At 40.9% G+C, this 14,311-nt stretch overlaps 1 protein-coding gene across 1 annotated transcript; it reads left to right on the top strand.

Moving 5' to 3' along the window:
- Positions 1–241: 241 nt before the first annotated feature.
- Positions 242–2,341, top strand: LOC130467296 (uncharacterized). The gene has a single exon (XM_056835770.1). The coding sequence runs from the start codon at positions 242–244 to the stop codon at positions 2,339–2,341; it is 2,100 nt and encodes a 699-aa protein (XP_056691748.1).
- The last annotated feature ends 11,970 nt before the right edge of the window (positions 2,342–14,311 follow it).

The raw sequence follows: 14,311 nt of genomic DNA, 5'->3' as shown, positions 1-14,311 counted from the left end.
AAATTCTAAGTACCTTAAGGGCGATCCTAGTTGGTCAAACTTAAGGCGGATCCGGACGTGTTGTGGACTATCTACGGAGGGACGACACTTGGAGTCCTAAAGACTTGTTCTTGTTCGGTTCGGGCGCAGCTAGGGAAGGCACGCAACAAAGAGTATGCATCTAAACTATGCTAAATGATTATGTGTAAATAATATGCTTTCCTGGCTTTATGGTTTTTCCGCATGATTTATGAATTGTCATATGTATCATAACCTAACACTTGATGCTCGAGATCTCTTGCACAGAAGGCGCCTCGAACAAGCCAGAGAAGCCATCAGGAATGATAGGATCACCCGAGGTCTATCCCCCTCTAGTGCTAAGACTACGGCCTCCGCACGAGACCACCCCACTCCTTCAAGACAAGTCAGACCGATCGAGGTCAGCTCTCGAAGGACATCTCTCAAGAGGCACTCACCTTCTCCTATAAGGAGATGTCACTCACCCTCTAGCCGGGCTAGAGGCCGTTCCCCCAGGACAAGGGTTTCACCCCTCGATCAACAGCCAGGGGCTCATTCATCTTCTCATCACCCAAGGCATCACTCACCCTCAAGAATAGGAAGGATCCCTCCACGCCGTGAGAGAACATACTCGCCTCTCCCAGAGAGTAGAGGTAGGCATACCTCCCCAAGAGGAAGATGTGACTCCCCTCCACCAAGAACTGATAGGCACAGACATACCTCGTCATTGCAAGAGGCTCTCACTTCCTTCTCCCAAGAAATAATGAACACCCCCCGCCGAGACAAAGTGAAGGTCCCTACCATCGAGCCTTTCGATGGAACTACGAATCCAGAAGAACACATGGCCGCCTATGCGGCTCAAATGAACGTTCAGACTGGATGCGGAGCTACTTGGTGCAGGTACTTTCCCACCACCTTGAAGGGTCTTTCCCTTATATGGTTCAACAAGCACGTACCAAAGGGAAGCATCAAGAGCTACAGTGAACTTGAAAAGGTTTTCATCAGCCAATTCGCGGCGGGTCGGAGGCACCAAAGGACAAGTGTCAACTTAATGGCAGTCAGACAGGGAGAGACGGAGACCCTTCGCAATTATATTAAGAGATTCAATGAAGAAGTCCTAAAGATACACAATCTCAAGGACGAAACCAAGTTCGCAGCCCTCTTGGCAGGTCTTCAGCCAGAGGACTTCAAGTTTGAATTGGTCAAGTCCGGGGTGTCCAACCTCGAGGAAGCAATGGAGAAGGCCCAAATGCACATTCAAGCCACAGATATTTGTAAGATCAATTGGGGTGGTGAGAGTGGAACAAGGGAAAAACAAAAGCCAAGACCTAACGGCAGCCACGACCAAACTCAGCCCTCCCTCAAAAAGTCGGTTATGGTTGATGACCATGGTGAGGATCCGAGGTACAACCGCAATAGGCGGGAGATTTACCTTGATCTCAAAGGAAAAGACATCCTCCCTAAGCCACCTGCAATCCATACGCCCGAAGCAAAGAGAGACAAGTCACTTTGGTGTGAGTTTCACCACGAGTGCGGGCACACCACAAAGAACTGTAGGGAGCTGAAAAAGGCACTGGATCACTTGGCTGACAAGGGCAAGCTGAATATTTACTTAAGGAAGAATCCCTCAAAAGCAAAAGCCAAAGAAAAGGAGTCTCTTAGTGATGATACGGGAGACTACATTAGAGTGATAGCCGGAGGCTTGGCAACAGGCGGGTCTGTGAGCAAGGCGAAGGATAGCTTGTGGGCACTGGAACATCAAGTCCTAAAAGTGGCATCGGCTTCTCAAACAGCCCCGGTGATGACATTTGGTGGGAACACTAGTCATCCAATTCAAGAGTCCCATGACGATGCGCTGGTCATCGAGATGAAAGTCGCTAACTCAACGGTAGGGCGAGTGTTAGTGGATAGTGGATCATCCGCCGACATCATTACTCTAAAGTGTCTAGAAGGGCTCAAGTATTCCAAAGATGATCTGAAAACCATCTCCCAGCCACTCATTGGATTTGGAGGTCAAGGCGTCCATCCTCAAGGCACCATCAAGCTACCTATCAGGTTGGGTCCTAAAAACAAGGGAAGACGGTTGTTGGTAGACTTTCTTGTCGTGGACATCTCCCTGCCATACAACATCATCTTTGGCCGACCTCTACTAAGCAAAATAAAAGCCGCAATCTCGGTGTACCAACTTCTCATGCAGTTTGAGTTGGAAGATGGCTCCATGGGAAAAATCTTTGGGGATCAACAAGTGGGCAGGCGATGCTATGTTAACAGCCTCAAGAGAGGGACAAGTACCCCCCAGCCACTGGCCAAGAAAGCCAAGCCAGAAGGGACTCAAAATTCCTGAAGGCAAGCCCCTCCGTCGCCCATGGAACACCGACAACCTTAGAAGGTTTTATGTTCAATCTCCTAAGAATTTCTCCCTTTCTCAAAAGTACTTAGCTTTATAGCTCACATCCATAGTTTTCAATAATGAAAGTGGGGGTAAGATACATGTAAGCCCGCCATAGGCTAAATAACATCTCATCATTGTAAACAAAGCTTTATATCTTCAAGGCAATAGTAAAGAGCTCGACCAGTAATATCACTTAGCAAATTTTGTTTCTAGAATGTTGTAAGTAGAAGCCAAACATTGGCCATGCAAGCGCAGCACACGTCAAAAGGAAAAGACAAGCCAAGTTCAAGCACATGAACTCATACTTAGTGAAATAATCTAAGTCATTTTTGGTGCGTCATCGTTCGCCCAAGCATGGGGCTCATTAGCTCCTTTGGAGAACAACAGCCCATTCTCATACTTAGCAAAATAATCTAAGTCATTTTCAAGAATGGCGCGTCATCGTTCGCCCAAGCATGGGGCTCATTAGCTCCTTTGGAGAACAACAGCCCATTCCCATACTTAGCAAAATAATCTAAGTCATTTTCAAGAATGGCGCATCATCGTTCGCCCAAGCATGGGGCTCATTAGTCCCTTTGGAGAACATCAGCCCATCTTCATACTTAGCAAAATAATCTAAGTCATTTTCAAGAATGGTGCATCTTCGTTCGCCCAAACATGGGGCTCATTCGTCCCTTTGGAGAATAGAAGCCCATTCCCATACTTAGCAAAATAATCTAAGTCACTTTCAAGAATGGTGCATCGTCGTTCGTCCAAGCATGGGGCTCATTAGCTCCTTTGGAGAACAACAACCCATTCCCATACTTATCAAATTTATCTAAGTCATGTGCGGAAAGTAGAAGCCATGGCACCATAAGTAGAAGCCATGGCACCGTCAAGTGTATGACAAGTAGAAGCAGAAGCCATGGCACAATCATGTGCGGCGAGTAAAAGCCACGACACCATCATGTGCGGCAAGGAGAAGCCATGGCACCATAAGTAGAAGCCTTGGCACCATCATGTGCGGCAAGTAGAAGCCATGGCACCATAATTAGAAGCCATGACACCATCATGTGCGGCGAGTAAAAGCCACGACACCATCATGTGTGGCAAGGAGAAGCCATGGCACCATCATGTGCGGCAAGGAGAAGCCATGGCACCATAAGTAGAAGCCTTGGCACCATCATGTGCGGCAAGTAGAAGCCATGGCACCATAAGTAGAAGCCTTGGCACCATCATGTGCGGCAAGTAGAAGCCATGGCACCATAAGTAAAAGCCACGACACCATCATGTGCGGCAAAGAGAAGCCATGGCACCATAAGTAGAAGCCTTGGCACCGTCTTGTGCGGAAAGTAGAAGCCATGGCACCATCATGTGCGACTCTCTCTCACGCACCGCACCCGACATCAGGCGACAAAACAACAGCCACGCCAAGAGAAAGCATCAGCCATCATCCTACCCACGTACATAAGGCGAAAAAAAAAAAAAAAAAAAAAAGAAAAGCAGCAGCCACGCCCAAGAGGAAGGAGCAGCCACGCCATGTTCAGCCTCCCCTACGAAAAAAAAAAAAAAAAAAAGAAAGCAGCAGCCACGCCCAAGAGGAAGGAGCAGCCACGCCATGTTCAGCCTTCCCTACGAAAAAAAAAAAAGCAGCAGCCACGCCCAAGAGGAAGGAGCAGCCACGCCATGTTCAGCGTAGCAAAAAAAAAAAAAATTTTTTTTTTTTCAACAGCCACGCCCTCCCCCTTACGGGCTCGGCCGCGAAGGAACAGCCAAGCCACGAAGGAACGCCCGCCCAGCAAGGTGAGCAGCCAAGTCGTGCACGTCTGCCACGCCCACATGGGTATTGGGCCTAGCCATGCCCACTCTCGGCACACATCGCACGACGAAGGCCACAACTGCCCATAGGCACCTCCCTTGGGTGAGTAAACAACAACCAACGCCCGAAAGGTCATGAACACGAAGACGCTTCCATACTTAGTGAAAATCCTAAGTTGTTGGGGCTTGACTCACCCAAATCAACAGCCACGCCTTACGCGACACACGCCCGCCAAACATGGGGCTCGGATCGTTCAAATGACACTCATGAGCTTGGCGTGTGAGTTAAGCCCGCCCCATCATCACGCAACAACAACTAAAAAACAACCGCCAACGATGAGTTAAGCCCGCCTCATGTGAGCTGGGCGCGCACGCCCCAACGCACCAAAAGTAACAGCCATACGGCCTTGGCAAGAGCAGCCACGCCTGAAGCGGGATGCGAGCGCGTCACCAAGAACCAAACCGCTCACCTTGACCGGGAAAATGGCAGCCACGCCAATCCGTGATCCTCACCCGCGAAAAATAACAGCCAAGCCCATGCTTGGTACCCTCGCTCAAAACGTCCGATAACTACGGGATTTATTTCTTCCGCCAAACTCCCGAGTACTTGGCCACACTCGCAAATTTGGCGTGGGGCTAATGTTCGGGCCCCCCTGTGGGACCCACTTTCTACACAAAATTACCAAAATACCCTCCTAGGGGAATTACTGAAATACCCTCAAACACAAACCTCTTGATGGGCTCAGACCAGAAGTTAGGGGTCCATATCTCAGCCCCCTACAGGCCCAAGAGTCCATACCCCTATACTTTCCTATATTTACTAATAATGCCATCCGGCACTACTATAAATATGCTTCACCTAATCATTACTGAGGTATGCAATTATTCTCACACTGACTCTCTCACTACTTTCTCTCACTACAAGAACTGACTTGAGCGTCGGAGAGGGTTTTCTCGGGAACCCCCCCGAGCCAGTTTACGTTTGCCGTTTTTGTAGGACAAACCACAACCGATTGGAGGAAAACGACAGCCTGGTTGAAGAGGCTTCCCCTATTTTCACACTTAGCATTTTCTTCGCAGAAACATAAACCTAACAACATTTTACATAACATTTGTATTCATGCATTAGCAAAAAAAGATGTTCAAGATGGGTGTGTATCCTGCAAAAAGTTAAAGTGTGTCGACTGCCGAGTAGTATGGGATGGAGGGAGTGCTTGACTACTACATGGTTTTTAAGGTTTCAATTTTCATATCAATCGCTTTTAAAAAACAACCTTTATAGGCTACTAACTCCGTTTTCCTAAATGATAATCTACAAAATCCCCTTGATTTCTTATTTTCTCGCATGCGATTTATTTATTTTACTATTATTATAAGGAGTTGCATGAGTCTGTTTCCTCATTTTTGAAAATGTTGCTAGAAATTATTTCTGAAAAGGTGACTACAATACTACATACATACACATCCAGAGTCAATAAAATGAAGTTTTCAAGTGCAGGGGTTTCGGCATAAGAAAGGGAAAAAAAAAGTTGGAATTGAAATATGGAACAGGCGGAATAGCAGAAATTTTGGAAAGAAAAAAATTGAAACAACACTACAAAACATTGGTCTGGAGAAAAGTTGTTTCTTTAGGCCCTGTTCTTTAGAACTGAACTGAACTGAACTGAATGCTCCTGAACTGAACTGAACTGAACTGAACTGAACTGAATGATCCTGAACTGAACTGAACTGAACTGAACAGAATATATTACCGAAATAAATAACAAATAATAGATAATAGATAATAGATAATAGATAATAAATAATAAATAATAAATAATAAATAATAATAATAAATATAATAATAAATAATAAATAATAAATAATAAATAATAATAATAAATAATAAATAATAAATAATAAATAATAAATAATAAATAATAAATAATAAATAATAAATAATAAATAATAAATAATAAATAATAAATAATAAATAATAAATAATAAATAATAAATAATAAATAATAAATAATAAATAATAAATAATAAATAATAAATAATAATAATAAATAATAAATAATAAATAATAAATAATAAATAATAAATAATAAATAATAAATAATAAATAATAATAATAAATAATAAATAATAAATAATAAATAATAATAATAATAATAAATAATAAATAATAAATAATAAATAATAAATAATAATAATAAATAATAAATAATAAATAATAAATAATAAATAATAATAATAAATAATAAATAATAAATAATAATAATAAATAATAATAATAAATAATAAATAATAAATAATAAATAATAAATAATAAATAATAATAATAAATAATAATAATAATAATTAATAATTAATAATTAATAATTAATAATTAATAATTAATAATTAATAATTAATAATTAATAAATAATAATTAATAATAAAAAATAAAAAATGTTAAATAATAACTAAATAATAATTATTAATTAATAACTAAATAACTATATAATAAATAATAATAATAATATGTAATTGATTACTCAATAATTACAATAAATGATAAATATTAATAATAATAATATTTCATATTTAATAACTAATAACTAAATAATTAATAATTAATAAATAATATTAATAAATAATTAGTTATAAATAATAATAATAATAATAAGTAATATAATAATATAAATATAAATAATAATATAAGTAATATTAATAATAATAATAATAATAATATAATAATATAATAATAATAATAATTATTATTATTATTATTAAATTAAATTGAATTAAATTAAACTGAACTGAACTTAATGCTCCTGAACTGAACTGATCTGAACTAAACTGAACTGAATGCTCCTGAACTGAACTGAACTGAACTGAACTGAACCGAACTGAATGCTCCTGAACTGAACTGAACTTAACTGCCAAATAAGTCCTGAAACTGAAATTAAGCCAAAAAGAACAGGACCTTAGTCTTAGTAGTCTTTTTTTGTGCATTGTGAACTGATTATCTAACCCATTTAAAGACCTTATAGGCTTATACTAAAGATTGTTACTCAAAAGTAGTAACATAATTATGTAATTGCTAGAAACCTCTTAATTTAATGAAATATGTTGTTTTAGCTCCATTTCTAATAATCTTGAGGTCAAATAGAAATATATTTAGATAATGAAATCCAAAGAATAACAAGTACTAACATGTTAAAAGAAAACACTGAAGCATAATCTTTCATAGTTAAGTGCCAACTTTTAGTTTTGTTTTAGCTCCTCTTCATCATTACTAAGAAGAGAGATGAGTCATATTTGTGGCAATGGGTTCAATGTTTTTGTTTTGCTACAGTTTTCTTCCTCTTTTTGGGTTGATCTTTATGGTTGCGGTTGATCCAACTTCATTAGCAACTTGATTTCCTCCTTTTGTCCATATTTATATTTTTTTTATTTCTCCATGGATATTTATTGATTGGCTGTTTTTACATTTTGCATAGTTATAGTTTTTATTTCTCCATGGATTTATTGTTATAGTTTTAAGTATTGATTGGTTGTTTTTACATTTTGCAGAAGACGTTTTATGATTTGAGAAAATTGATTGAAATTTCTAAGGCAGCTTTCTCGGCGAGTTCCAAGAGCAAAGAAATACATTGGTCAATGACCTTAAGTTAGGTTTCCATATCAAAATTAAAGTCATGTATTAATTTGCTTCCGAATTGGAAGACACACGCTAGATTAAAATCCATTGTTTTATAATTCTCGCATTTGGTATACTATTTAGGCTCATTGTTTTATTTCACTTTTAAATTGGTTAACTCATCTCTATAAAAGGGGAGATGTTTGGAATTTAATCTATGGGTTTATAGGTCAGACTTCATACTTTCATAGGTCTGAAAGACTATAGACACCTACTTTTGTCCCCATTCCCGAAAGGGAAGGTTCGATGATGAAAGCATAAATCTCCACTTGACAACGCATCTCCTATAAAATAACGAATCTCGATCACCACTTTTTATTTCACCCGAAACCTGCTATTTATAGAAACCTGCTATTTATGAAAACCTGTTAAAAATAGTAACTGCCGTAATGGGTAGTTGTTAAAAGTGGCAAGTCATAATAGATAGAAACCTGTCAGAATTAGGTGTTGCACTCCAACATAAACCCTAAATGAGATAGAGATTACGAGAGAATCCTATTCCTAATATGATTCGAAAATAAGAGTCACGTATTAATTAAACGGTTTTTTCATGAAATACCCTTGAGGTTTGCAATAATGCATCAAATACACCCGCGTCTTTCGAATCACATAATATACCCCTATTTTTGCCTAAGTTTGCACCAAATACCCTTAATCTGATCTTCCGTTAGTCCTCCGTTAAGTCATGTCTGTAATTCACAATATACCCCTATTTTTAAACTTATTGCACAATGTACACCTATTTGTGAACTTAGTTGCACCAAATACCCAAAATGCAGGAATTTGAATTTAACGGCTAGTATTAAACCTAGGGATCAAAATATAGCCGTTATGTTCTTGTTGCTTAATTATAAATCGGAAGAATGAAGTAATGAAGGTATGAGGGCGTGGGATTTTTCATCTTTATGTAAGCAAACCACCAATCACCCCTCTTATATGAATTAGTTAAAGAATTCTAAGGTATCACTATACAATTATACAAGTAACAAAAAATGAATCTCCTACTTTTTGCAAAAGCTTAGCAATAATTAAGAAAATGATGGATTCAAAGTGTCTTTGACTCGCTTGTTATCACAATTCACAAAGACTCGTCAACCAAAGACTCATCAACGAAACAAGTAATATCTACAATGTAATATCTTGTTGGAACAACCCGTATAAGCATGTTGTACTCTTTCTCAAATGTAATATCTTGCTGTACTCTTTCTCAAATGTAATATCATCCTGGACAACCATAGAAAGAACTACAATGGCAAACCCCAAATTGTTGGTCAGGGTAATACAGGGATAAGATGCTAAATGGTAACCAAAAGTTTCAGGTTGAAACTAAGCTAAGCTATCTTCTTCCTCAACACACACACTCTGAGATACCCACACAGAGTTGCATAACTTCATTTTGAACTCCAACAACAGGCATTCATGGTTTCAGTCAGCATGGCAGCTTCTTTCCTCGGTGGCCCACTCTTGCATTATCAATTGATAGTGCATCTATTCCCCTAGGAGTAGCATAATCAGAGCCATCATCAGAATCTGAATTCAATCGGCTAATTGTAGTATCGTACACCCGAAGGCGCATTTTCACAAACACTTAGTGTTCATTCGCCGCCGAACAAAGTCTCTGCACCTCCCCAAATGGCTCAATATCAAACTGAGCATCAAATATGACATCATTAACAACAAGAAATGGAACTATGATTTCATTTTGAAATATACAGTAGAATTTATGTTGTTGTGCTTATGTGCTTGTACGACTTCAAAAATCAGTTACCCATAAAACCACCGGAAAACACTAACAAAGAACGCCACAATAGCAAACCCCAAAAGAATATGAGTAAGATCAAAATTACGAGTAATGTATTGAAGAATTTTTCCAATTTCGAGCAATTATTGAAGAATTACGAGCAAACCCCGAAATCACCAATTTCGCCAATGTATTGAAGAATCACGAGCAAACCCCAAAATCACCAATTTCGCCATTTTCTTGTGAAAATTTTCCTTTTTGAAGAGATAGAGAAAGGCTGACGAAGCCAATTTGAGGAGCTTCATGGTGGCGAGGGCGGAGATCCAACGCAATTGAGAAGGGGATCTTTCGAGATTTTGGAAGAACCGTCGCCGGAAATGGAGAAAACGGATCGGAGAGTTGACCGGGACGGTGCAATCGAGGAAGTCGAACATTGGGCCTAGGTTGGCGACGGTAGCGGGGGCGAAGGTAGTGACGGCGGTGATGCGTAGTGTTGGTTCAGTGGGGAGGGTTGGTTGGGTTGAGTTGGAGGAGAGAGTAAGTTGCAGATGAATGGGGATTTAAGTGAAAAACAACAATAAGGGCAAAAACGTAAACACTTGCTAACGGAGACTTAACGGACGTTATGTCCGAGTGCATCTGGTGCAAACTTAGCAAAAATAGGGGTATATTATGTGATTCGAAAGACGCGGGTGTATTTGGTGCATTATTGCAAACCTCGGGGGCATTTCATGAAAAAACCGTTAATTAAAATCCTAACGAGACTAGAGTTCTTACTGGGCCCAGATGCATTCCGTCACAAGGTTAATACGCACTAAAAGACTCGATTAAGTCTCAAACACTTCGGATTCTAAGAATCCGAATCTGACTAAGAAAACAACCCAGATCCTATTTTCAACGCCTGGCTCTGGGCGCCGAAATCTTCGGCGCCCAGGCCTTGGCGCTGAAATTACCTAGGACGTATTCTTTCCTAATTCCTCGTGGATTACAGCTCTACAATTCTATCTTTCCACGAACTCTTTTCTATAAATATAGCCCAAGTTCGACGTGAAAAAAGAACACACAATTATTATTCTGAGTATTGACTCTAAACCCCTAAGCCTAAGCCTCACGCTGCAAAACTGATCAAGCGTTCTGTCACAATCGATCCATAAATCGAAAAGAACGTATCCTGTCCCATAATTTGAGATTCATTAAACAAAAGGAGAAATAGCAAAGTCAAAGTGGTTAGTTTTCTGAGAACCGTGACGCACCTCTCAAGGGTGCGTCGTAATGTGTCCCTTTTCTATGATTTAATTGCTTTCCTCGCCTTTTTATGAACTGTTAAACTAACTAAATCTGATTGTTCGATCACGCCTAATAAATATGATATTTTTGGGAAATTGGATTATCATGCTAGGTCCCTTAAAACAATCTAAATCAGATAATCGCGCTCGATCTAGTACTATATGTTGCATATTGTTAAAATCAACTCATATTAGTTTAATAGTTAACACATGTCCCTTCAATTATTTATGCTGAGCTAGTAAGGATATCCTGCCTCTGGAGTTATCGAAGAGCGAGTACTCCTCTCGGTAGTTACAGTCCCCCGAACCCTCAATCTCTACCTTGCGGGTGTATGTTGAGAGATCCTCACACCAGAGATCACAAGGGAACCTACGGCCGTCGTGGTCAAACATAATTGCACTCCCTTTATGTCACGATAACCGGGTTTTGTCAGTTTTTCTCATTGTCGTTAAAAACTGAATGACGACTCCTATATTACTAGTCAATTGGGTGTAAACTCACAGAAAATCCAATTACACTTGATTTGACAAAAAGAAACGTCACACCCATGAGGGACAAGGTCACGCATCAGCCTCGTGCTTTTTCGACCCCCTCACAGTGGCGACTCCACTGGGGATAGTGAAGGAAATACTCGTGCTTGTAGGTAATCAAAATAGCCGAAGGGTGAAACGATCCTACCCCGCATTTATTTCCCCATCAAGTTGGGACGACCTGAAAATCAGCATATTAATGTGAACGGACAGAACCGCATAACGAATCTTGGCTCCCTTGGTGTTTCATCTCGGGAGTTGGGACTAAGGATACCCATCGCCAACCGGGGGGTGCATACGCTTAGAATGTTGTCCACTCGGCACGTTCGCTAGTAGTACACCCGTCCCAAACCCAATCGCTCGCCCATTAGGTCCCTCTCATTGGTGCATGCCCCCTTGGCTTACATCGTGATTGGCCTCTTGGGCGAAATTCGTCTGTTGAAGGCACTACCTCGACCGGGGCATGTGTTGGATCTACGATAGAAGCGGTACCAAGCCAGGCGCAAGAACTACCCATAGAAGCCTATCATAAACTACATGACATATTATTATTGCTTCATGATGTAATGTCAGTAACGTGTAGAGAAATATGTGATTGTGTGACAAACAATGTTAGCAAACCAACGACCTAAAAAAAAATTGCCCAAACATTCATAAACCAATTTTCCAAAGAGTTATACCGAAATACGTGTTCCGCAAACCCGAACGATCGCCACAAAAATAAACGACGCTCGGGATGGCCTGTAACGAATCCCACAAACGCTGCACAACACGTAAAGGACGTTATAAGCCAAGCACGCGAAATCGAAGTCGCATAAACAAAAGTAGACGCAAACAGAAAACGAGAACCAGCCAGGGACGCATTTTCAACGCCCCTGGCTAGGCGCCAGAATTTCTCACGCCCTACGCTGGGCGTTGAAGTTGCTGCTTGGCCTTCTGGTCAGGCGCAGCAGCCTCGGTGCCCGCGCAAAAGGAAATTACGTAGCACAAAAAACCGTTCGTAAAAAAAATTGCTACGAGGGCATAAGAAAAAGCACTCGATTCTAAAAGCGACTCATAAAAAATAAACAACTCTTTGTGTCGTTGTTAGGCCTCCTATGACGACAATGCTCGGCACCAAAACCGAACATGCTAATAACTATGAATGTCACACGGGCAAGTGTTTCGAAAATCCAAAGAATGACCAAAAGAAAGAACTAAAAGTGTACCAACAAAAGAAAGAGCAAAAAACCAATAGAGAGAGTCAAAGTCTAGACTAAGTAATGCTTGAAACTTTGGGGCCCAAACTTTAGCTTATCTTATGCATAGGACTGGTCCTGCCACTTGGTGCCGATCGGGAAATCAAAGGTTAGTACCTCTCGAAGATACATCGCCAAAACCAGGTTTAGTGACTCCAAGCTCCGTCCGTCATCCCACATTTCAAGTATCTCCGCTTCCCCAACCTCGATTCGCACCCTCAAACATGTCCATCGAAGAATTGCGAGACCAGATGGCTCAAATGACCCAACTCATGGGCCAACTGAAAATGGAAAATGAAGCCTTAGCGGCTGCACAAGCCAAAAATGACCTCGATAACGAGAAGAGGATTGAAAAAATGGTCCTACAGCAAACCATGGGGAGCAAGTACTTCTCCCTCGATCCTGAACCTTTTCCTGGCAAACTACCAGAAAAGTTTAGTTCATCTGACTTACCAAAGTTTAAAGCCACGGACAACCCCCGTGATCATCTATTGAGCTTTGTGAATGCCATGAACTTGAAAGGCGTGGACAAGTCCATGTATTTACCTGCCTTTCCTTTGTCCTTGGAACCTGTGCAGCTCAAATGGTACTATCACCAGGACCCTAAGCTCTTCCCCACTTGGGAAGACTTTTTTCAATGTCTTCATCAAGCAATACTCGTCGAACATGGATTTTCAAGTCACCATGCGCGAGGTGGAAGTTCTCTTCCAAAAGAAAAATGAAGGTTTCACAACCTACTTTGCTAGATGGAGGGATCAGGCGGCCCAACTAATCAATAGGCCTCTCGAAACAGAATTGGTCCAAAAACTCATTGACAACCTGGACCCGGCTTACAGACAACACCTTAGGTACCTGGGACTTGGCACTTTTAAAAGAGTTTATGATGTGAGAATAAAGATCGAGGATGATCTCGCAAAAACAATACAAAGTAAACCCGCATACAAAAGCAACACCTACAACAGGGGCAACACATCCCAAGCCCAAGAAGTCCATGTCGTAGAAGAGACTCCCGCCCGAAGAAGCCCCGGAAGATGGGTCCGAGACCGAAAGTTTGCCCCACTCGGGTCGACTTTGGTACAAGCCTTCGAAAGACTAACCAATCAAGGAAAGTTGAGACCTATAGGCCCCACGCGTGACCCTCCTATCAAGAGCAAATATTGGGTCGAAGGTACTTATTGCAAGTTCCATCAAGGAAATGGGCATGACACCGAAAACTGCTGGAACCTAAAAAATACAATCCAGGACATGATAGAGGATGAAGTGATACCTCTCCCTAACGTTGGCAAACCCAACAACAACAAGAGCCCACTCGGCTCTTGTCACATCTCTCTCGACCAACCAGAAAATGAGAACTTCGACCCTACGGTGTACATTACGCCTCAAGGTGCACCACTCGCTGTGGTCCCTATGGATCGAATCGAGAGAGAAGTGTGCGGTGTGTGGGATGATGATGCTGAAGATATTTACCTATCTCAAGTGTCGGGCCAGGACCTCTTTACTGAAACTTGGCCCGGGTATGCTCACATTGACACCACCCCTCAGGAGCCCGAGGTCGACAACCTCACCCGATCCGGAAGGATATACCAACCGGATATTCGCCCACCTTAGCTCCTATAGACAATATCCCAGTTAGGCAAACTCCTGAGAATGGACGGCACGCCA

Source organism: Spinacia oleracea, chromosome 2 (assembly GCF_020520425.1).
Source record: "Spinacia oleracea cultivar Varoflay chromosome 2, BTI_SOV_V1, whole genome shotgun sequence".
NCBI classification, from domain to species: domain Eukaryota; kingdom Viridiplantae; phylum Streptophyta; class Magnoliopsida; order Caryophyllales; family Amaranthaceae; genus Spinacia; species Spinacia oleracea.
Note: the sequence above shows the minus strand (reverse complement) of the source record. Positions and strands in the feature narration are given on the sequence as shown.

Excerpts from the sequence above, each read along its gene's own strand:
- LOC130467296 (XM_056835770.1), top strand. The coding sequence starts at position 242 with ATGTATCATAACCTAACACTTGATGCTCGAGATCTCTTGCACAGAAGG.